At 42.2% G+C, this 23,649-nt stretch overlaps 4 protein-coding genes across 5 annotated transcripts in view; 2 read left to right on the forward strand and 2 right to left on the reverse strand.

Annotated features, from left to right (window-relative positions):
- LOC136439367 (dolichyl-diphosphooligosaccharide--protein glycosyltransferase subunit DAD1-like) overlaps window positions 1-23,194 on the forward strand; it is a 119,083-nt gene extending 95,889 nt beyond the window's left edge. Inside the window, exon 4 of the mRNA XM_066434768.1 lies at window positions 23,183-23,194. The gene's annotated coding sequence lies outside the window, so the exon portion shown is untranslated. The remainder of the gene's footprint in view (window positions 1-23,182) is intronic.
- On the reverse strand, window positions 445-13,839 carry LOC136439361 (GATOR2 complex protein WDR59-like). Of its 2 annotated transcripts, XM_066434755.1 has the most exons (27): window positions 13,729-13,839; window positions 13,281-13,330; window positions 12,822-12,960; window positions 12,349-12,434; window positions 12,099-12,179; window positions 11,883-11,920; window positions 11,588-11,676; window positions 11,304-11,420; window positions 11,100-11,177; window positions 10,590-10,749; window positions 10,359-10,438; window positions 9,628-9,855; window positions 9,051-9,215; window positions 8,767-8,862; window positions 7,602-7,761; window positions 6,667-6,736; window positions 6,102-6,243; window positions 5,738-5,871; window positions 5,440-5,521; window positions 5,154-5,266; window positions 4,712-4,847; window positions 4,024-4,056; window positions 3,059-3,131; window positions 2,669-2,798; window positions 2,171-2,313; window positions 1,660-1,767; window positions 445-1,296 (listed from the first exon to the last, which is right to left on the reverse strand). In XM_066434755.1, the coding sequence occupies exons 1-27, from the start codon at window positions 13,780-13,782 to the stop codon at window positions 1,157-1,159; spliced, it is 2,925 nt and encodes a 974-aa protein (XP_066290852.1). In that variant the 5' UTR covers window positions 13,783-13,839; the 3' UTR covers window positions 445-1,156. The 2 variants fall into 2 exon arrangements, with proteins under 2 accessions (XP_066290852.1, XP_066290853.1); XM_066434756.1 differs by lacking the exon at window positions 4,024-4,056.
- Window positions 13,968-18,614, forward strand: LOC136439364 (uncharacterized). The gene is made up of 3 exons (XM_066434761.1): window positions 13,968-14,171; window positions 15,645-16,580; window positions 16,749-18,614. The coding sequence occupies exons 2-3, from the start codon at window positions 15,707-15,709 to the stop codon at window positions 17,090-17,092; spliced, it is 1,218 nt and encodes a 405-aa protein (XP_066290858.1). The 5' UTR covers window positions 13,968-14,171; window positions 15,645-15,706; the 3' UTR covers window positions 17,093-18,614.
- The window catches only part of LOC136439365 (guanine nucleotide-binding protein G(o) subunit alpha-like), a 29,125-nt gene continuing 25,704 nt past the window's right edge, over window positions 20,229-23,649 (reverse strand). Inside the window, exons 6-8 of the mRNA XM_066434762.1 lie at window positions 23,469-23,598; window positions 22,932-23,085; window positions 20,229-22,303 (exon numbers count right to left, since the gene is read on the reverse strand). Of these exons, the coding sequence (XP_066290859.1) occupies window positions 22,116-22,303; window positions 22,932-23,085; window positions 23,469-23,598 (472 nt within the window). The 3' untranslated portion in view covers window positions 20,229-22,115. The remainder of the gene's footprint in view (window positions 22,304-22,931; window positions 23,086-23,468; window positions 23,599-23,649) is intronic.

The raw sequence follows: 23,649 nt of genomic DNA on the forward strand, positions 1-23,649 counted from the left end.
AAGAATCAACAGCCGGTGCTTCGGTTTGATTGCATATGTTGACTGTATATAGATCCTGGTTGTGCATAAAGAAATCTTATCCAATGACTTGCCAACCTGATGAATTTATTCACGGCTATTGGAAAGGGGAGTCAGATGAAATATTTTGAGCGAATTTCAATGTACAAAGCGTAAATGTTGAAGGAGCAGTTTAAGATACTTGGGTAAAATGGAGAAGGCTGCAAATATCTATTTGCTCTTTGAAAAAAACAAAGAGGAAGGGGGGTGATGAGCAAACAGGAAAGCTTTGAATCTGTTCTACACATGAGGGCTGGGATATTATGATGCATTCAACTAATTAATAATACCCATTGCATCAAATACAAGGCTAAACCAGGAAAGATCAAATGTTACTTTCTTAGAAACAAAGAATGTCAGATATGATACAACACCCAATGCAAGAGATATTTTTGTTTTGTTTTATTTTTATGCAACACACTTACATGTAGTATCTTCAGCAGCAAGTGTGATTTTAGTTTCACAGCAACAGATATACATATAAAATACATTTAAGACTGTTGTGATGCTTAAGACTCTAATATCATGGAATAACTTAATAAGAAATATATATACATGTAAGTCCTTCCTATATTACATGTTACCACTGCATGGCTTTGGAGACTGGGTTCTGGTGATATCCCTTGTACAAGCCTGGGTTTTGCTTAGGCTGGGGTGTGGGACACCCGATGCACAAGCCTGGGTTTTGCAACATTCCATTTAAAGGCTTGGATCTATGGATATTGCTTATCTACAAACTTGGGTTCTGATAAGCCTGGGTACTGGCTCAGGGGATACCCCATGTACAGGCCTGGGTGGTGGGGACATCCATTGGTTCCATAGATATTCCATGTACAAGCCACAGTTCCATCTGGAATATCCCACATCTAGGTTCTGTGAATATCCTACATGTACATACACGCCTGGGTTTTGAGGGTATTCCATGTATTAGCCTGGGTCCTGGGGCTGTGATTTTTCAGATACCCCGAGTACATGTCTGGGTTCTTCTGAGCCCTGGTTCTTTGGCCTCTGTACAAGCCTGTGTCCTGGGGAAACCCAATACAGAGACCTTGGTACAGTTCTGAGGTTACCCTGTGTGAGACAACAGCTCAGGTAAACATCAGAGGCTCTCCAACACCTGGTTCTCCACCGGACAGACGCAGCCGCAGCCCGTGGGGCAGATGTCGTAGTTCTGGAACCACTCCTGCATGTGGCGGGAGTGTCCGCCATGTCCGCAAGCCAGGCAGAAGTTTGATGACCCTACACAGTATGACAGACAGAATAGCCCTATGAATTTGGAGGGACATTAGGGGTCTGTCACAGTTGTGACTATATCAAGTCCGTATGAGTTCTGTATCAATTCTTTTATGAAAGGACATAACTTACTTATAAATATTTTCTACATGGATTGAAATGGAATTTTTGCGTAACTCTAGTATCTGTAGATGCATTTTAAATTCGCCGAATAGCAACAAAATAATAATTCGGAACTCACAAACTCACAAATACATACGCACAAGTGAGATAGCCCCCTAAGGATGTTGTACAATCTACTTCAATATAATTCCTTTTTTGAGCAGTAAAGTCTAACTTGTCATACTGTCCTCTGCATGTAGTACATACCTTTAACAGCTATGTGGCATATTGCACATTGGAAGCCATAGCCGCGGCACGAGGCACACTGGGGACCGCGCACATCCTTATGGCAGTGAACACACTTCGTTCCAAACTCTGAAGAAACACAGGAAGACTTCATCATTCTCTTTTACACATCATTTGAATTCGATAAGACACCGGTAATCATTTCATCAATAAAACCATACACCTTCCTGTCCTCTTCTCTACAAGAAGAAAAATCAACTCTTGGGACATTCAGTTGCATTCTTAGACAATCCTTATGTACATAAAAGAAGGTAATTAGTGTGTCAAAGACATCTGAAACTACAGGACAGATTCTGTACAAAAACTTGTATGATAATCCTATGATACAAATAAATTTCCACTTTGTATAACTGTAGCTAGCCGCATGAAAGTCTCTGTACTTTTCTTGCATCAATGAAACGTGTTGCAGACTCACTAACATGTATCCCTGACCACTCTGTATTCTTTTTTTCACAACAGGCCTTAAACTCACCGATCCCTTTGTGCGCTTCAGGTGGTACTGACACATACTTCAGCACATCGGCTCTCTTGTCCTTCAGACCCCAGCGATACAGGATCTCTCCATACGCCTTCTTAAACTCATCATACAGCAGGGTGCAGCCGGGGTCCAGTAACCTGGGTCCAGTAAAACAAAAGGTCTTTCAACACAGTTAACCTTTTAACACCTGTCAATATTTCACCAACTAGTCAGCTGCCTTCATCAAATGCAATACTACATATTACTGCCAGGTGGCATTGCAGCAAGAATACAGTCTCAAATGTAGCTGATGATGGCAGCTGTCTAGCTGCCAAATTAGTGGAAAATTTGTGGTCAATGTGTGAAGATGATTCTACCTGAACACGAATCAAATGACTAAACAACCTGATAAAACAATCACAGAAATGATCTGATGTGTCAAATTTTACAGATTCGAATCTAGAATAATTGCCACGCAGAGTCTACCATACTGATTTATAGGATTTGACGTACTGTTTTTCACTGTCGTGCAGTTCCCTCTCCCTCTCTCGCGGGTCCACGTACTCTCGGTACTGGTAGTCGTCCGGCGAGGATGTTTCTGTCCAGCTGATACTCCGCCGCATGCCCCCAGGCTCTCGGTTTCCTGGACTCACACAGAGATGGGATTTCTACCACATTTAATCTCTTACAAATAACCACTGATTTTCCTGCCTACTTGTTTGCGTATGTTTCATTCTTACCTGACTCACAATCTACTTTTGAATGTTGAATAAAGAAGACGCAAATCAATAATCTATTCATGATATACATCATCTGTCTTTTGCTTTGGACTTTGCTGTATCAAAAACGCATCACTACAATCTAATAGACAAAAAGACAGACATGAAGAAGTCTTGGGCTCACCTATAGTCCAACCACCTGTTGAGAAACTGTCTGTGTCATAAGTTCCAGGGGATCCGTACACATTTCCTGAGGACTGGATATAGAACCACACAGCATTACATACTGTTAACCTGATGTTACTATTAAAGGCTGTGAAATGCTACAGGCCAGGAGTCCAAGTATTTTTTTATGTTATATGTACCTGCAATATTGCAATATTGACATTTTTCTCTGTTTGCGAGTATTTCAAGCCCTGTACAAGTCTTTTGCGGAGAAGTTCCTAGAACAACTTAAGACATGTCAAAATCAATGTCTGAAATTAACACATGAATTCTATTCAGGGATGTTACTTTGACTTCATCAACAAAGGAGGCAATCGCTGACTATACATGTATATCAACTGAACAATCAACAGACTATTGGTTGACCTGATGCCATGTATTGTTGATTATTTTGAACAGCAAGTGAATCAGAATGGCCACATGAGCTACATTGTAAATCCGTTGGTTGTACATTGTATCTAGCAAGGAAAATGTAATGGAGGGCATGCAAAAAATTCACCCTAATTTCCCTAAGTTTACTTTTTTCTTATTTCAAGATCTGCACTACATATCAGTGAAGAAACAAAGCCTAACAGATTGTTAAACTGGTTGTTAGTTGTATCCACAATATACTATGTTGATTATGTGGGCAACATTTTTTAAGGCGCTGTCACATTTGTCATAAAATTCTGTTGACATAGAATTTTTACATGGGCTACAAAACTAAACATCAACAAGATCCTACTATAACCTTTTCTGTCACGGCAGCACTGAAATTTGTAAGATACATCTGCTGTCCTGCAGTTATCACACAACAAATGTGACAGAGCCCTAGAACGAACTGTAAAAGCTACTGTGGATGATTACTGAATTATTCCAGAAACAAAGGAAGTTCATCATTGCGGCTAAAATCATAAGAGTGTCTAAAAGGTAACGACACCCCACCTTTCTGCTAGTCAATGAGGACCCGGATCGCAACTACACACGACAGAGAGAATAAAACATGCAAAAAGTCCACACACAGGCAATCAACCAACGCAACACAAAGCAAAGTAAAGTATAGTAAAGATTTTCTTGAATGCTGTAGACTCAAAGAAATCTGTATGATGCAATGTACACTACAGAAACAACTAATAAATGTTTAATTGGGTTTAAGAAAAACGCACACGCAGATGTGGTATAGGTAATTGATAAAGTTTCTACCATCTTGTGTATTTGTGTATACAAAGTTATCGTACAAATTCAACTTTGTAAGTATTAGTGCTATTACACTGCTATAACAATTATGATAATCACATATACATGTACAGATATCTATCGCACCTAGACTTGGATTCCTACATTTTGGCCGTCTGACTTATTCAGACATAAAAAATCTTGTCTTCTCTGGCTTTCAATAAAGACTACTTTCTAACAATACGTCATATATGATAGCTTCCTTTGCTAGGTTCAATGATGATTTATTATCAAGACTGTCATAGCCTTTAGAACAACCCTTCAGATTCTAGTTTGGTGGTGGTTTTAAATTGAAAGTGAACAGTGCTTTGATGCAAAGACATGTAATTCTTCTTATTTTTCTGCATGAATATCAATTACTGTCTTCCACCTGTTCACAAAAAGGAGCAAAACTCACGGAGTTGGACTGGAAACTGGAGTTGGAGCTGGACTTGAGGAGTCCTCGACCCTCGGGATGCACCGTGGGAGCTCCATAGGCACAACACAGCATGGCCAGGGTCTGTACATCGCACAGCTTACTGTAGTGCTCCAGCCTAGGGAAGTGTACACGTGTTAGTTTAGCTGCACATCACACAACTGTAGCCTGGGAGAGTATACAAGGTGTTACTTTATCTCTGACAGGGATCGGAGGGACCGGCTTTTTAGCGAACAGGGAGACTCTGTTTTATTCTCATCAAGTAAAGATCGACTCCATCACACTTATCTGCTCTGAATTTAGAAGACTAGCCGCTATAAAACAGTAGCAGTGGCCAGTTGGGCAGTCTTGGCTTCATGTTGGTTAGACACTTAGAAAAGGAGAAGACGAGATAGATGTGGAAGAAATTCCCTTGGCCACTAACAGAGTCTGTAGTAATCTCCTCCCAAAGGGGTGCTGTGCCCAGGGACACTCCACATCAGGACTGGAGCTGGGGGCCAGGTCTGCACTCAGCGCTAGAACGGCCAGCGACCACACCTGCAACAGTAGACACAACAGGACAACTCTTAGCATGAATGATCATACGGACTTCAATCATGGTACCCTAAGATTCCCATGTACAATGTACATGTGTAGATGTCAAGTTCAGGTTGACGGCCCGATGATAGGGAGTTAAGACTTAAGTCACCCGTTGTCATGGCAACACTCACCTGCACAAGGTCCTTCCTGCCCACCTGGTTGGCTGCTGCTGCGTTCCTCGTGCACATGCTTGGGATGTTGTTAGGGTCCAGGCTACAACAGAACAGGAGACAGTATTTTACAACAGACGACAGTGTTTGGATGATTTAAAGCAGTAGATACAAACTTGGTAATCCTGGAGTTTTCATGAGTCTTGATTATGAGAGATTATATGTAAACCAGCAACAATACTAAAAACAAGTGTCATTGATAACATCATCTTTACATCCATTTTATCTTCATCAGTAAATAACAAACAAACAGACAAACATGTATGTCTCGGCCAGTTTCTGGTGCACAGGCAGCAGACAGCTGACGTCCTGTATCAGGACTGGCCCCGCGTGCGGAACTTTGCTGCTCACGTTCAGGTCCCGCTCACGGTTCTTCCCGCTACGCCTCGACTTCTGTCAGACACAGGCAGACATTGAAAATGTGAGATCCATTTCTTAATTTGGGATTAACATAATCTCTTCTGCATACCTGCTCAGGTGCAGAGGGCCAGGGGGCGAAAACTTGAGTACAAGGTACAAACTCTTCCCTCAGGCACCTTTTCACATTCATTTTTACTTTATAGTCCAAAATTGATTTTCAAAATCCATGAATCAACTCATCAAACAGGTGTGGCTTAACCCACCTTCTCCTTGAAGTAGAAGTTGGAGAGCGGGGCGACCGGCACACTCTCCCCGGCGTAGATCCGTGAGATGGAAGACTGGGAACTGGACTTCATCATGTTCATGGGGTGGAGACCCATGTAGGCGGACAGGGCAGAGAGGGACCTGGGGAAACCACAGAGAACAACTGTTTACACATGTATCAACATTGTCCAGAAGCCCTGACACACTACTGGAAGGGACTGCAGTTCAGCAATCAGATCAATCTTTGAGAGGACATTCAATCCTGTTTGAGCCTTAGACATTAAACTTCTGCACATGAAAGATACTATCTGTGACAAAAGTATGGATCTACCACCGTGTGGTCTTGCAAAATTTAGGGATATAACAGGTTCATACCTTCTCTCACTTAGTATCAGTATCAAGAAGTTCTCTGTTGTAATTATGTACCCATTACAGTAAAAACATTAAAAATCTGTTACTACCACATACTGTTCAGCATGATTTTGTGGTATGAGTTTTTGATAGTGAAAATGATTTTATGATTTGTAGAGAATCACAAATAACAAAACAAGCAAATAAACTGACCTTGGAGTCTGTTCGGTGGTGATTGACGACTGTCGGATGGTGCTCGGGCGCGTGAAGTACACCAGCTTGTCTGGGGAGCACAAGTCAGAGGTCATTTGAAAACTTTCAATTGTGTCCTTTTGCTGACTTTTTACTTTGAAAGATCCCAAACACCATACAAAACTGGTTATGACAATGATGGAAACAGAAGGGAAAAAGGGAAAGCTTGTCATTTTTGTTAAAAGAATATTGCATAGCATCCTATACAGGGCAGCATCTATGCAGACACGTATTAGTAACAGACCTGCACTAGATAGATCACATAAACAGAAAGAAAAAGAGAGATAGAGGAATCAAGGAGGAACCTTGAACTTGCTGTTGCTAACGAGAGAAGCAATAGGAACAGCATTGAATGGTGTCAAAAGCAAAAACAAAACAAAACAAAAGAAAGTGAAGGATAGATAGGAGGATAGATACATGGCTCAGCAGTGCCCATGGATTTCCTGAGGGTGATGGGACGTGTGAAGTAAACCAACTTGTCTGGAAGAGAGGACAGTTAAGCAGGGAACAGCCAACGGTTCTTTTGACAAAAAAAGGAGAGAGACCTGATGATATATCATATTAAGGAAAGATATGAGTGAGTTCCACTGAAAAATTTAATTGAAGTGTATCTGTACCTGTACAGCTATTATACAGTGACAGATGCATGGTTATATTACTTTGATTGACCTGTCAGATCTAACCTTCGTAACATTACATCTAACTCAAAGTATTGTTTTAAGTTGTTGTATCTAGTGAGGTCTCTCCTACACATCTTTTTCATCTGTACTCACTTGTACTTCTACTTGTTGAGGTCTCCTCTACAGTTCAACTTGCTGAAGTTTCCATCAGTACATGATGTAAAATCTGCTCAATAAACAATAAACAAATAATGAAAAACAAGGAATGCGGCTCACCAACACCACAGAAGCGGGCCCCACTGGTCCTGGGGAAGGGAACGTTCAGGTCCTGGTAGGTGCCGTAGGTGGGGATGTGCATGAGGGGAGGGTTCACTAATGACTCCATACTCTGCAGGGGGTAGGGAGTCTGCCGTACCGGAGAGGCATCCTCTGTGAGCTGTGAGACAGCAGGGAGGCGAGGTTTTGTTTAGAAGACAAGATTTAACTGTGCGAGTGACACATGCCAATCATGAAGCTTAGTTCTACCTGGCACTGACAGTAGTAGATATAGGAAAGTTAAAGGCTGTTGTGTCTCATTTGGAAAGGTATCTGAAACCAAGGACGTGATACTGTAGATCTACTAAAAGACTGTACATGCTTAATCTAACAGTCAAACCTTCCCAAGGCGACCACCCGGGGGACCGAGAAAAAACGGTTGTGTTGGACAGGTGGTCGCCTTGAAGAGGATTCCACTCACAACATGTTTCCAGGTCGAGGTGTTAAAATACAGTACATATAGATGGATGGAAAATGATGTGATTTTAAACAGCATGACCACCACCAGGTTCAATTCTCATTGACAGAAAGATCCTACAAGAAATAGATTTTTCGTTATCGTTGTTATGTTTGTATACCATTACATCATGTACAAATTTTAGTCATAATTTTGACTACAAAACAATGTCTGCCTCGATGATCTCGCAGTGCCCTCCCGCATCTAAAGTGGAAGTTCATCCTACCTGACCAGAGAAAAAGCAGTCACCATGGCCAGGTGGTCACGTTGAAGAGGTGGTCGCCTAGGCAGGTTTGACTGTATGTATATGTATAATTACTTTTTGCTGACAACAGCAATTATTGAACTCTAAACAAAACCTTGTTGATTCAATTTTCTATGTCAGCAACACAAAAAGAGGAGAGAAGAGCAAACAAAAGGTAAAAATGTGTCTTGCTCTGGTACATTAATCATTGAGGTTATGGTACAATGCTAAACTTTCGTCCACACTAAGGTATTTATGGATCACTTTTTCAACGACCACTGTTGCCTTCTTCAGGATCAATAATCACTTCCGAAAGTAAACTCGCGAGAGTTACAGATACATGACTTAATTGACACGTGTCTTTATGGATCATCATTGGAGCTGTGTGCCATCCCTGGTAACTAGTTGAGTAGTGTCAGACTGACCGAGATGTTGTCCAGCGTGTTGACCATCTGCCGGATGCAGGCCTCCAGACAACCGTGGTTCCGCCGTACGTACTGAAGGGACGTCTCACGCAAGTTCTGGGGAAAACGTACATCAAGATTTTGTGAACCCACAAATAAAGAACAACCTAAAGGCCACCTGTAGTACAAGAATGGCAGTGGGAAAAATAATCTAAGGGACCACCAAAAAGTGGCTAGGTAGTCCTTGAGGTGGTAACTGGTACAGGGTTGATTGTATTCCTTAATGAAACCCCATAGTCACCAACCTTCAATAATGCGGTCTGCAGTGAGTCGGTGATGGACGTAGGTCTGATGAACTGGAAGCTGGGGGCGGCGTTGTTGGGGTACTGCGGCGGGAACGTCACCACCACCTTAACCTCGTGGTTCCCGCAGACCGCGTACACCGTGCAGCATCGCTTTATCATGTCAACCTGGGGAGTGGGGAGAAGTACATGTATGCATGATAAGGAGAACTTAAATCTGACTATATCAGCTTGCTCTTGAAAGATGATAAACAATTGTAACCAAAGTAAGTACATTTTGTATGTTCATCTTTATCTGGTTGGTTTAGGAAAATGCACAGAACCTCTGAAGCTAGTATAGTTTTTCTAAAGGGGGGAAAGAGGCACCACATCCTCCTGCTTTAACCATGTGTCCCCTTACCCTGGGGAGTAGAAAAGCATAAATGATCAGGGATGCTACTGGGCCACGTGTGGCCAGTCTTCAACCGTGATCAGTCTGACAGTAATTTCAACTCCATCCACCACTGTCATCCACTCCCTTGCATTGTCCCCAACTCCCCATGTAATTTTTCTCTATAAAACCCCCCGAGAGAAGACACACCTCACTGATCTGTATGTTTGGGATGGGGATGTTGACCAGGAGGAACTCCTGCTGCAGAGTCTCTGGCTGACCCATCAGGTCGTCCTTGGACTTCTGTGGACTGTCCAGCGAGTCGCTGGTCACGCCGCCCGTGATCTGCTCGATGATGCTGTTCCTGGTGCTGGAGGTCTCCGACGTGGAGTCTGTCTCCATCTCTGTGCTGTCCTGGAGGTCCGTGTGGCCACATAACTGGGAACACAACAATATAATTGTATCTGTATCGGTATTGCACTCTCCAAGCATAGGTTGGTGGAGAACATATCATATGCTCCCTTTTCTGTTGGCATATGATTAAACAATATGACATGATAGGATGATATTATATGACAATCTTCTCCACCAACCTCTTCTTGAAGAGTATCTGTATTTCATAGCCTGTATATTTCATAGCCTGTATAACTGCCCTTTGGTGTAACACATCAGCTTTACAGGCATGTGGCGGTGGCTGGTTATACTACATCAAACAACTTGTCATGCCTAACTGCTTGATATCTAATCCCAGGTATTGTTCAAAGCTATCTAGTGAGGATAAAAAAGTAAAAATGAGGTATGAAAACTTAGACCACACCCATTTCTTTCCTTAGTTCCTTAGCAAAATCAGTAAGCCACTCATGTTATGGCATTGCACTTGGTACATTGGCTATACAACATGTTGATTTGGGGTAAAGTCATACACGTAAGTAATAACTTACTCGCTGTAACTGTGGGTCAATTTTCCATATTCTCAGACTCTGATCCTTGGACCATGTCACTAACTGGTAGTCAGCGTTGTCTGGAACAGAAATAATACATACAGTAGGAGTTACCATTAACAAGGGAATGCTGATAGTTCATATGATATTTATACATGGTAAGTTAATTTGTGGAGGACCAAAGGTCAAAGATGATTGCTGAAAACCAATAAATGATACCAACAAACCCACCTTCATTCTGATACCTCCACTGAAATTCCAACACCACATCGGTGTGTCCCACGAAGGTGTGTATGGGGGATGTCAGGTTGTCTGTGTTCCACAGCAGTAAACTGTTCTCCCCCCGCCTCAGCTGGGGGACCATCACTGTGATCAGGCCGTGCCCAAACGGCTGTAAGAGTGTGGAGAAAGAAAAAAAATTCAGTCTCTTCTACTGGCATGCCTCCTAACAGATACTGTAACCAAAGTCTTTTAATACTGTTTGATAAAATTTCCCGGGGGACAAAAGAATAATATGGTTTATCCTCAGTTGTTAGTTTCTGGCCATATCATTTCAAGCTTATCAAAATGTGTGATACTATAGGACATTCATGACTGCAGTAACGCCAGTACTCTGATACCATATCGCACTACATCAATGTTACAATGCCTTTTAATATGTACTATGGTACCAATACTGTAGTACATATACTGTACTGGGTGTTGCAGTAGCTTGTACTACTGTCCTTCCAAAGTACGTACCGTGTATCGTGCCCGCCACACCGGAGCGCCTGACTTCAGCATAGATGTGGCTCTCCTGGGGTTTGTCACGTCCCAGAACTGAGATTGGGAAATTGGCAACATCACAATGAAATTTGAGAAAATCACAAGCAATGAGGTACCTAAAACGTTGGAATGGACAAGCTCATTTTACGTTTGATGATAAAATTGACCTTAAAGTCTGACCTTGACTGTACAATCCTGGCTAGAGGAGGCCATGAGATGTTCGCTGGTGGGGTCCCAGTCCAGACCGTGTATCTTGGACAGGTGTGCTGCGATGTACTGCACAGGTGTGCTGCCTTTCTGTGGGGCAAAATTTACTAGAACTTATGCCTTGTTGGAACTCAAATGAACAAACACAATAATTAGAGAAGACAAATACTTATATCTTATCCTTATCCGTAGGTTTAATGTGGATTAGGATATTACCATGGTCAATATTGCCCAAAAAAGGCCATATCTATCCTTACCCTCTGGTCCCAGACCCGTATGTCTCCCTCGTGAGTCGTGGCCAGCAGGTAGCTGTTCACCTTGTTCCACTTCACCTGCGACGCTCCAGCTGGGGCACAAGTTTGTCACGTTTATTTCTTTGTGCAACACAAGCTTTACTGACACAACAAATAAAGAGTTTAGAGACTGTGTAATAGTCACTTACAGTTTACAGTTGTACACAGCATGATAGTACATCTATATTTGATTGAATAGTTATACAGCACAAATACATAATCTTGAAATGCTAGTAATAAGAAGCCTTTGAGGACTCACCAACTGCATTGTAGGCAAGGGTCGGCTTCCTCGGGTCTCTGAGGAGAAAAAATGGTCACGGTCACGCTTCCTTTTCTTTCTATGGTCTACCTTTTTACAGGGAGGGGACAAAACTGACTACAATGCAGTCCTCTCAGTCCAAGGGAGTGTTGGTGGGTATATCATGCCTTAAACAGTGAAGAGAAAGACAAGTGTGCAGAAGATTGACATGCTCACCTGATGTCCCACAGGTAGATGTAGGTGTCCACAGAACAGGTCGCCATGGTGTTGGCATCTGACATGGACCAGTCCACATCACTGGAGGGAGAGAGGGGCAGGAACACATATTCTGTACCTTAATCTTGGTTAAGTTGATTGCACTACAATTTGTAGCCATGAATTTCTTTTTTCTTTTCCTTTTCTGGGCTGAATAAGGTTCTTTAACACTACTTTAACACTGCAACAGCACCCTATAGTGTAACCATACCTGATAACGCGGGTGTGCCCCTTGAGGACAGAGCGAGTTTTCAGCTGACTGTCCTGGAAGCTGTACACTTCTGCTGTCTGGTTGGACTGCAAAAATATGGGGAAATACTGTAACTTTCACAAGGACAAATCCGTGTTTCACCATAATGTAAGACATTGGTATTAACAGAAAAAAAGCAATGTGACTGGCAATTATGATATGATAAGTGTGAATTAGATACTGTATAAGGTTTGTATTTAAGTAAGATACAAATATACTTCCAATGCCTGTGGTTGCAATGTGTCCCGAAGGCAACAATTATGGATCAAGAAACTCAACATAATCTCTAGTTTTGTACTGAGGACAACCAATTGAAGATATATAGGCTACTGAAACTTTCTAATGCTACTGTTACACTCAAAGTGTCTGCCGTTAGGATTTCAGCTCCCCCAAAATGAGGTCAATCTTTTCAAGGGGTTTGAAACAACACTTACAGCTGCAACAAAGAAGTCTCCGTTGGAGGCGTGCGGACACCACTGCACTGCGCTGACCTCCCACTTACTCTGTCGAACACTCTTCTTCTGCAGCTCTGGCTGCTGGTTGTCCAACTTTACCAGGGCAAAATGTTTACGTCTGGATGGAGGTGACAACAAGCACAGGTTTCTATCTCATTGTGTGTGTTCTGTGTGTCTCCACAGTGTGTTCATATTGTTTGTTAATCAAAAAGTCTCCAAAATGAATTTTCCATCTAAACATTGAGGTAAGGACACATGAATATAAACAATAGGAGGATACAACACCCTATCTAATCACTCAGCTTTAAAAAAATTGTAGATGCAGGACTTAAAACAAAAGTTATACTCTGTCGAAGGGAAGACATGTTTGTTAATGTTGATAGTGTTAAGTATTGTAACAAAAGATATTCGTAATGAAGCTAGAACTGGAGGACTCACCCTGCCAACAGCGCATGTGAGCCTGTACAGTCCACTGCCATCGCTGTGGCCTGGAGAACACAGGAAATAAGGGTTCAAGACTCAACACAAGACTGGCAATCACCCTAGCATGATAATCTAATCCTCTTCCTCTTCATTGTTTTCCCTACATAAACATGCAAATGGCATTCTGATAGCAGCTGCTGTTCAAAATTATTGCCTTGAATATGATACAACAAGTAAACTATGGGTAGGCATGACTCTGAGTATCTGACATAGGCAAGCAAGACTTCTTGGATTTGGGATCGATAGTCAGGCACGCCCCCCTCCCACAACACCAGTTCCAAATTTGGACACACATTGTGCAACTTCAGAGTCATGTCAAACGTGGTAACTGTTGCAAATTCATAACACAGGTGATTAGAACCTTATGAGGTCTATTCAAAGTCGTTAGATATCAATCAATTACCTGCAAATCTCGATACTCCGCCACAACATTTTCACTACTCCACCTCGCAGCCATCTTGGCTCAACTATCGCAAAACGTGACCGTCTTCTTCACCTTCCGGTTTCACGGCATCAGGTAACAATTCCATATATAAATCATTCCATGGAAAACATATCTATGTTGTTGGATAATTGTTTATCGTAGAAGACACAGGAATCACATCTAAATGTTGCTGTGTTCACGTTTCAACGATGATTGAGCCTTCCATCCGAGTGTCAGAAAACGTGCTAACTGTCGCAAACTCAGGCTGTGCAGCTGATTTTGGATGGGGGAGGGGAGAAACATTACAGACACCAAAGCTTCCAATCTGTGTCGTCCCTCCACAACTCTCAGCTATCTGCTGTGCCCTACGTGCGGCTGCTTTCGAGTCTGGTCCCTTTAAAAGGGTGCGGCGTGCTTGAAAGGTGATTTTGGTGTTTTTAAAGCACTTAAGCAGGTAATTTTTAAAGGGGGAGGGGGACGGCAAAGTTTGTTTATTTTTTTGTCCTTGTTTATGTTGTGCTGTTGTAGCAGCTGTACACATCTGTCATCTAGTTGATGTATATTTGGATCATATTTGGATAATCATGTGATGTAGAAGACCAAGCCCACACAACGTAAGTTAGGAAAGGTTTTATAGCCTTGGTGTAATGATTTTAAAATGGTAACGTTATAAGCATGAGTCTGTTGGCAGGAGGATCCTGTCAACAGTGGAAACATTCACCAAAAAGATTGTTGTACTGTGGACAGGATCAGAATTTTCCAATCTTGACAGGATGATCCTGTCAACAGTGTGAAATTTTCTACTGCTGGCAGGATGGTCCTGTCAACAGTGCCAATTTTTCCACTGTTGACAGGATTTTGCTATCAAACCAATTTTGAATGCATTTTTGCCAACCAATCAATTAAAGCTTTATGCAAGACGTCAGCACATGCTACTGTACCACTTCCTTGATCATGACTGTACCAAGAGGTGCTGTAAATTCAGAACTTAGAACCACCGCGAAAGCCTGTTCCATTGTGTGACTGTACATAGCGTTACTATTGTTTCAATTCGAAGTCAATACCACCGCGAACACTCCATTCTCTCCTTACTGTCAAATTAAACCCCATTTCTGTATTTACAGTGTTAGGTGATAGTTCAAGTTGGCAGCCATCATCACAGCATCACAGTATGATCCCAGATTCATCTACTAGTACTGTAAATGCATTTAAGTTCGCGTGGTTTTTATTTTGCGGGAGGCAGAAAATGGAGTGTTCGCGGTGGTTTTAAGTTCGGGTTTCAAACGATAGTAGTGCTACAATCACAAGTAGGCAAAAAGTTCCGCGGTAGTTTTAAGTTCGCGCTGAAGGTTCACAGCGAAAACCGCAAACATAAAACCACCCCAAACATTTCTGCATTTACAGTAACTGGGCTTAAACTGGTCATGATGCATGGGACGTATCTAGGACGGTGATTTTAGGGGTGGTTTGTCTCTTCTGTCATGTTAGGTGCCAAATCTCTACACAGTGTTAAAGTGGTAACGTTACATCAAATACAGTCCAGATACTTCAATCATAGCCCTCTACGCTGAACTTAGCTAATATTGACACGTATGTTACTATTGAGTTGCCACGACTATCTCTTTTTTATGCAGGATGATCCTGTCAACAGTAGAAATATTTGCACTGTTGACAGGATGATCCTGTCCACAGCTACAATTTTTTTCTACTGCTGACAGGATCATCCTGTCAACAGTGCAAATTTGAATATCAAATATTGTATTGATATCTTCTTTGGCTCGTTGCGTCTCGTTAAACAGTTGACAGCTTCGGCCAGTCTCTCGGTATCAGTTACGTAAAATTGATAAATATATATACTTTATAATAGAAGTTTGGCATCTCCATTATTTTTCCAGATTCAAGAACAGCAGCAGCTTGTTGTCTCCAACAACATCTGAACTCTTTATTCAACAATAAAATGGCACCATCCAGGAAAAAGAGAAAACTCAGGAGAAACATTCACCGCCATGTCAAATACAAAAAACAGGACACTTCACTACTAACTGCAGGCACCTCCTCTACATCCAACCAACCACATGTTGCAAGTTTTGACACCCTCCCGCTGGAATGTAGAGTTCTGATCTTCTCTTTCCTATCCGACTGGGACAAATGCACGGCCTCCACTGTGTCCAAGTCATGGTTTGCCACAATCCGCAGCCCTATACTGTGGCAGACGGTCGACTTTACAACTTTCTCGGTAGACACAAGAGACGACTTTTACAAAGACTACGTCCAGACGGCGCTGGCACCCTTGGACTGGAAGGGCCACGTCTTGTACTGTTTCAACTGTTATAAGAAGAGATTGGACCACTATGCTCGATACTTGAGGTCTGTCAAGGCAGCAGTGAAGCATCTTCGGTTTCAGTTTGACCTGGGACATCCAGAGGACCGGTTTGGAAGGATGCTAATTAATGTACTACGGGGGGTGAACTGTCGGAACCTCGTAGCACTGGATGCAATGTGGTCACAAACCCTGTGCAGACCGTTAATGCCACATCCCTCAGATTACTTCCCTCCCTACGAATCCCCACCCCTGGGGAAGGTCAAGGCCTTTCAGGAATTTCTCAAAGTTTTGGTGGCAGTTGCGCCCAATCTGAGGCAAGCGATGCTGCCATTTGATTGGTCGTTTGAGTCAACGAGTCTGTTGACGCAGTTCAGATATCTGACCGAGCTGCACCTGAAGTACTACTGGATATTCAGTGTCTTGTCTCAGGAGCAGCTGACAGCATTGCTGAAGGGTCTCATACATCTGAAGAAGTTCACACTGCAGCTGAGGAACCGCATCACCCCAGGTCAGTCATGCACCCGTCGTACTGTGTTGTTTCCTGCATCTGGCTATACTGAATCTAGCTTGTAAGAAAACAATCCCATCAGTTTTATGGTCTCAGGCTGATACCATCATTATGATAAACTTTACATATAGCCTAATGATGAGTCAATTTCCTTGTCTGTACTTGTAGGATCTCTCCATGAGCTACAGTACACCATGGAGTCCAAGTCTGTCCAACTGCTGGACATTTCTGGCTGCCAGGGCTTCTTCCTGCGTGGAATGAACATGCCACAGCTGCAGAGGATATGGGTGTCCCGTCCGCGCTGGTCGGGGCCGCTCATCATCCTCAACGAACACTCCTTCATCCCGCGCTGCGTCTACTGTGTATTGGTTGAGGGCGCGCCGGCGCTCAAGGTGATCAACTCGTACAGATTGGAGGAGAACTGGACTCGGGGCATGAGCGCTGAACTACACCGAACACTGCGCCATGCCTGCTCCTGTCAGAAGCACCTCAACTCCTGGGCTCTCATGTAGCAACACCTCTCTCTACATCACTCTAAGATACACGTACCTTCCTTTCATTGGCTCTTTATACCTAAGATGCCACTTCTGTAAGAGAATCCTTAGGTCCTGGGTTCCTTTGCATGGTTGTAAGGAACCACTTCTCATAGGAAGGACCTGGAAAGTTCCTAGTTATGGCAGAAGTGTGAACTGTTCATAATTAAATAAGGCAGACACAGAAAATCATGCTTTGATATCAAAAATCGTTTCACCATGCATGAGTACCTCAATTGGATCGTGGACATTGGTATGGTTATGTGGCTTGCGGGAAACAAATCTAGGATAGAAAGAGACACTTCCTGTACGATAGGTCTGTCCTGTCAAGACTACCTCAGCTCTCAGGTAGATAGAGGATAGAGGTAGGATGTGATGTTGCTAACTAGTACGGAAGCAGCCATTGGACTTAAGCTGACAAGTCTGGATTCTAGGCTAATGTCAGATGTATGTAGTGTTGTGTCTCTACTCTGTGATATTTGTGTAGCTTAAGATGTCAAAAGTGTCTGAAGTAAATTAACACTAATGTAACAATACACTCATGGAACCAGGTGAGCATATACACTGGGTGGCAAAAATTGTCCTGTAGATCTAAGTGATGATTGTGATCCATTTTGAATAAATCACATGATCTTAGAATATGGCCTATCAAGGGAAGTATCAGCCCAGTTGTATAAGCTGGATTTTCTCATTCTCGTGAATTTTAGAAATGTAAAAATATTAATTAGAACTAGACTTTTTGGCTGGGCAATATACATTAACCAGGTAGCTTAGATCGTGATGGAATTAACCTTCTCTATTTACTGACAAGGGGTTCTTTTCTACAGTTGTTTTAAATGATTCATGAATAACAAGTCTGTACCAAACAAAAAAGCTGCTGTGTAGGTAAAGAATATAGCTCACCTGATGAAGTCCAATGGTTCACATGTGCTGTTTGTTAGGAATGCAATATACATGTATATGCTTTGAGTTGTCATATCTTATTCGGTTTGTTTCATATTTATTGACTTGTTTATGATGTATCGATGAATGCAGAGACAGAAAACTGTTGATATTGATCATATTGGCAATGTACCATTAACGTTTCTTTTTGTCCTGTCATTTTGAATAGATTTTCTGCCTTATAACGTTACTGCAGAAATGTAACAATGATATTACTATTTCTCTTTTTAAAGTTTGTTTTAAGAACTTGTTGGAAAGAAAATTTTACTGAAAGTAGATGTAGTCTGACAATTTTTATTTCAATACTAACTAGGATCATGTAGAAACTATGGAAATGTTTGATCTATGTTTCAATCTGTCATTATTGATGTAAGATTGAGGCTAAGGTTCAAGTTCAATGTTGCCTTATTCTTTAATGATTAGGTAGTACGGTAGCGGCTTATTTTCCCCAACTCTGACTCGTCTCAATTTTTGCATTGGTTAAGTATTGATCAAAGTGTATTGGCACATGTACTGTTAGCAATTTTTTATTTTTGGTTATAAACATAACTTTTTTGTCCATCAGAAAAAAATGGCTATTTCTTTTCCCACACAAAGCTAGAGATATGCGACCTCATACCTTTGCCAAATGATGTTAACCTTTTTCCAAGTGATCGCAAATTTATTTCCATAAATTATATCAGTTGATCATCTTCTCTTTCCAAACAAGATTCGGGGACCTTTTAGATCTACCTCCATGAAATGTTTAGAGCTGTTGTTAATTTTGCAAATAATGCTGTAACTAGCATACTAGTAATCTATTTCTAGTCTTCTCCACCAAGACTATATATATATATATTGCATGTGGGAACGTTATTTCTGTTTGCAGAATTCCATGCTTACTTTTCGTCAAAATTATGCAAATAACTTTTACATAATCTATGCATGGTGAACTACTAGTAACTTACACATCTAGCAAGTATGAGCTTCCCGTCATTTACTACTAAGGAATTATTGCACCTCTGCATTCATTTTGGCCCTGACTTGCACAAGGTATGCTGTCCATTATACCAGACCCTCTTGGTGAGGGTAATAATAATGGAGACGTATCATTCTTGCAGGTCTCTTTGCCCCCATTGGCTACAGTTCTCTACAATCCCGTTAGATGTCGCCATAAAACGACATCCACCATTATGATGTAGTTAACTCTTGCCTGGTTCCGAGCTAAATCTCACTCATGATCGATGAATTATGTGGCGTTTTCTTTACCGTCTATTCTTTCGTAAGAACAGTGGGTTGTGTGATGTTTGGACTGACCGCGGCCGTTCCAAAAGGTAATGATTGACGGTCCTCTTTCTCTTGAGTCAACGTGATGGAAGATCGCGACATCCATATCTCACAAATGCGGCGTAACAGTGCTCCTGGGATATTAAACTTCTGACAGACCAACGATCATTCCGAGTATTCTGGGCTCATGTTGTAACGTTTTTTTGTAACGTAGACGTTAACAATAGATCAACATGTCGGGAGGATATCCAGCCATGTCCACCATGTTGCCTACCTTCATCGAAAACTGGCACTTATCACTGAAAAGATCTGTGTTGCATCAAGGAGTCTATAAACTCATCGGTTGCATCTATAAATGCTGTTTTTATAACGTTACGCTCGTAGTGTAAGTCTATGTAATGCAGCAGCTGCTGGGAAAATGTGTGATATGCAAGTAATTGTAGATACGTGTATGCACGATGCTCATGTTTTGCACATTATGAACCAGATATTAAAAAGAGCAATTCCCAATATGCAGGAAAAGGGTCATAGAAATAGAAGGAAATCGGCCGAAAAAGTGACCATATCTAAACGCTCCTCACAATTGTAACATAACTTTCTCCGGGCTTGGTAACATAAGTCACATGACCACTCGCCTATCACAGAATATATGGTCCTTACCCTTCCCTACTCCTGTTTGGATGGATTGTAAAACGTTTGGCCTGTTCTTGTGTGTGCAAACTTAGGCTCTGTTGCGACGTTGTTGTGTAAATTTGAACTAAAAAGCCACTGAGTTAACCTGGTAATGTTTTGTACAAACTACGACTGCAGACTTGGCTGTTGGTAACAGTCGGGTATGACATTATGCCCCCCCCCCCCTCCGGGCCTTGGCAAAATGATGACTAGATTAAAGGAAGAGACGCGGGTCTTGTTGGGTTGTAACCTTAGTGTTCTACTGTCGTGGGTTTTTCATGTTCCAGGGAACGAGATGGGGTTATTCATGCATGCCCTGGTGACGAGACCGCACCAAGAACAGTTCTTGTTTGATGAGCACAATAATGTGATCAATTATTCGCCTATGTTAATTTCTCCTCACAGTTAAGCTGCGTTTGCCAGACTCAGGGCACTTTTGTTGGTTCGATTGAGAATTTGAGAGTGAACTAAAGATTCTTTTCGTCGGCAAACAAGTTATGCCATTGGTGTGGCCTCGGGTACATCATACCGTGTCCTCTTTCGCATTTATTTCGATAGCAAGGCACGTCATCATTACGTCATAACTCCACCGGGCAAGCTACAACTTCCACGGTGCATGCGCACAGATTCACCACAATATACATACGGAACATGTACTGTATTTACAGGCGACATAGTAGCGTACACTATATAGCAATAAGCTTTTTTCGTCTTCTCTGGAAACGTCCATGCAATAATAAGTATACTAATATTCATGCAACATAAGGGTACAGTAGCTTGGATCGTGGCAATAGCGAGTCTTCATTAATACTGGTTTCATGTTACCAAATTTTCTTTGGAGATAATGATTATTTTATAAGTGACGTAGTCAAGTTTGAAGGCACACTGTCGAGGACTTGAGGGGAGTCTGAGAGTTGAAACGGACTTGTGAGGACCGTACAAGTATTCTTACATATTTTCCAAAGCAAGAAAACCCAGCATTTCTGTTAAGAGCTTAGTCACCTTGCGTCAGGAGGACTTGTTTTAGTGAGGCAGTTATTGGCAATTGAATATTGTACTTGGTCTTCGAGCAGAAATCGAAGTTACATCCAACAGACAGTCCCTGTAGCTACGTATGATATGGTTGTTTGTCTCAGACTCCTTTCAAGTCACAATGTGGCGTACCTCGAGCCTTGCAGTTCCGAAAACAAGTTCTGTAGCAGTTACATAGATGGCACACACAATATCTTCATATATACACACCAGAAAACGGTGTGGTTTTACCAAGTGATGAAAAAGTGAACAACAATATAACACTTCAAATTAAGATTCAGATTGGAACTGTAGATCTACTCACATCCTCATAGCAGTTTTTGGTTGACGTTTTAGTATTGCCGTCTTATTTTTATTTGACTTGCCAGGCATCGTGTCAAGAAACGATAGCGTTTAGTAGACCTCATGTAATCAGCAAATCTAGGCAATATCAAAACGCTAACCGAAGACTGCTATGAAGGTTGGCAACAGAAATTGTCCATAGATAATCGGTATTGCAACATACTGACACCAGGAAAACAAACGTCTCGTCGCTAGACCATTCATACCAAGTTTTAAATAACGGGCACTATAGCTAGCTCCATCGTCTCTAAGAGTTTGACAATTTCGTGTCAACATTTTACACGTAATAACAAAGGTACTCATATATCTATCTGAGGAGTTCGCACGATGTAGAAATGTTAAGGTGATTTGATTTTTCATCCATCTCACCTGCTAAATTTCCTTACAAAGAGAAGATATGAGACTGAAATGACAGAGCACACGCTCGCTGTGACGTACGTACACGTTTGATCGACTTGAACGACAGCAGACGAGACCACCCCCCTCCCCTTACCTTCCCACAGAACCACGTGCCATCTGAAACGAGTACATAATTGTCATGACTTCCTAATTTTCGCACAGTTGTAGATTCACATCATTTTGTAATGACTAAACGGCACCGGGATAAAAAGGCTCGTCTTCAACTCTTACACTCACATCTGTACTTCGCACGTGCGAGACCACGTGACATTTGGGACATGCGCACCAGTGTTGATGCATAGAAAGCATGGAGTGATGACGTCACGAGCACGAAGTAGACACACAGACGTTAGTACAAGCCGCAGCCTCTGAGGTTGTTGGCGATGATGACGTCAGTGACGGCGTCGAAGACGAACTGGATGTTGCTGGTGTCCGTTGCGCATGTCATGTGGGTGTAGATCTCCTTATTTGGACTCTTATTCTTACTCTCGAACTGTGCCTGGACGTACGCAGCCGCTTCTGTGTATGTGTTGGGCCCTAGAGTAAAGGCCAAGGCAAAGGTTAGCAAGCAAAACGTGACAGTTTTCTAGTGATTTTGCTGTTTGCAGGCGAGCTGTAAGTACAGTCAAACCAGGTGGCCGCTGTAGACATGTGGGTGGAAAATATAATCTATGAGGTCAACAGCAATATTATCACCAGGTGGTGACCAGTACAGATTGAACTACAGGTGTATACCACACATGAGTGGACAGAAAAGAACTTTGCTGCAACCCTCTCTATAGCCCAAGACCTAATGGGATGGAGGCCGGAATTTTTGACCGAATCACTTGGTCTTCATCAGCTATCTTACCCGGGTTCTGTAAACATGCAAGTTCGCACGTGTGACGTCAGGACTCTATCAAATTTCCTCGGAAGTCGCCCCCCCTGGCCCGGTTGATAGAAGGTTGGTATGTCCTGATGTAGATGCCTTCCTCTACTCCTTCTCTCAACCGGGGCGGGGCGGTACCGACTTCCGACGAACTTTGACCCAGTGCTGACGTCACACGCGCAAAATCACGTGTCTGCAGCACTTGGGTCAGACAGCTGATGAAGACCAGTGAGTTATTTTTTTTAGTTGGAGAACAGTTTATTTCTTATTATCTGTTTAACCAACTCTAGGTCTTACCGGTGTATTCTGGGAAGGCCATGGTCAGGGGCGACCTGGTGATCTTCTCCTCGAACAGGTCCTTCTTGTTGAGAAAGAGGATGATGGACGTCTCCGTGAACCACTTGTTGTTACAGATGGAGTCGAACAGCTTCAGACTCTCGTGCATTCGGTTCTGGTCGGGAAAGAAATACACATGGTACACAACCTCCCGCATTTATCTGATGATTTAAAGATGGACTATCTAAAGTTTCTAAACAAAGTTCAAGTCATTTACCAAATTACATGTTTATTCAGTTTTGATGAAAGTTCAGTTTTTTAAAGATATTTCAAACTTTCTTTTAAAACTTTCTTTTATTTTTCATTTCTCAAGCATCTTATCTTGAAATCCTCGAGATGCTGGACAAAATCTCATGATATCCATAGCTTGCTGTTTTCATTGCTTTGCTGGTGCTGAGGTAAGTGAAAATCGCTTTCAGTAGCTGCACTTGCGATGCCTTTCTGATATGTGGCGCTGTGTACATTATCTGACAGTATACTTGACGGTGGGTATCTTACCGTAGTTTCGTCCTCGTGCAGTACTAGGTCGTACCCGCTAAGGGCTGCTACAAAAATTATGGCCGTCACGTCCTCGAAACAGTGGATCCACTTCTTTCGCTCTGACCTTTGGCCTCCGACGTCGAATAATCTGGAACAGACATCAGTGCTTCGTTGGTAGGGTGTTTGCATTCACGTGATC

This window comes from Branchiostoma lanceolatum, chromosome 7 (assembly GCF_035083965.1).
Source record: "Branchiostoma lanceolatum isolate klBraLanc5 chromosome 7, klBraLanc5.hap2, whole genome shotgun sequence".
Classification (NCBI taxonomy): Eukaryota; Metazoa; Chordata; class Leptocardii; order Amphioxiformes; family Branchiostomatidae; genus Branchiostoma; species Branchiostoma lanceolatum.

Excerpts from the sequence above, each read along its gene's own strand:
- LOC136439361 (XM_066434755.1), bottom strand. The coding sequence starts at position 13,782 with ATGGCTGCGAGGTGGAGTAGTGAAAATGTTGTGGCGGAGTATCGAGAT. Across the intron at positions 2,799-3,058 it reads AACAGGTGGTTGGACTATAG|GAAACCGAGAGCCTGGGGGC; the intron begins GTGAGCCCAAGA and ends GTGTGAGTCCAG. Across the intron at positions 2,314-2,668 it reads CTGCACGACAGTGAAAAACA|GTTACTGGACCCCGGCTGCA; the intron begins GTACGTCAAATC and ends TACTGGACCCAG.
- LOC136439364 (XM_066434761.1), top strand. The coding sequence starts at position 15,707 with ATGGCACCATCCAGGAAAAAGAGAAAACTCAGGAGAAACATTCACCGC. Across the intron at positions 16,581-16,748 it reads GAGGAACCGCATCACCCCAG|GATCTCTCCATGAGCTACAG; the intron begins GTCAGTCATGCA and ends CTGTACTTGTAG.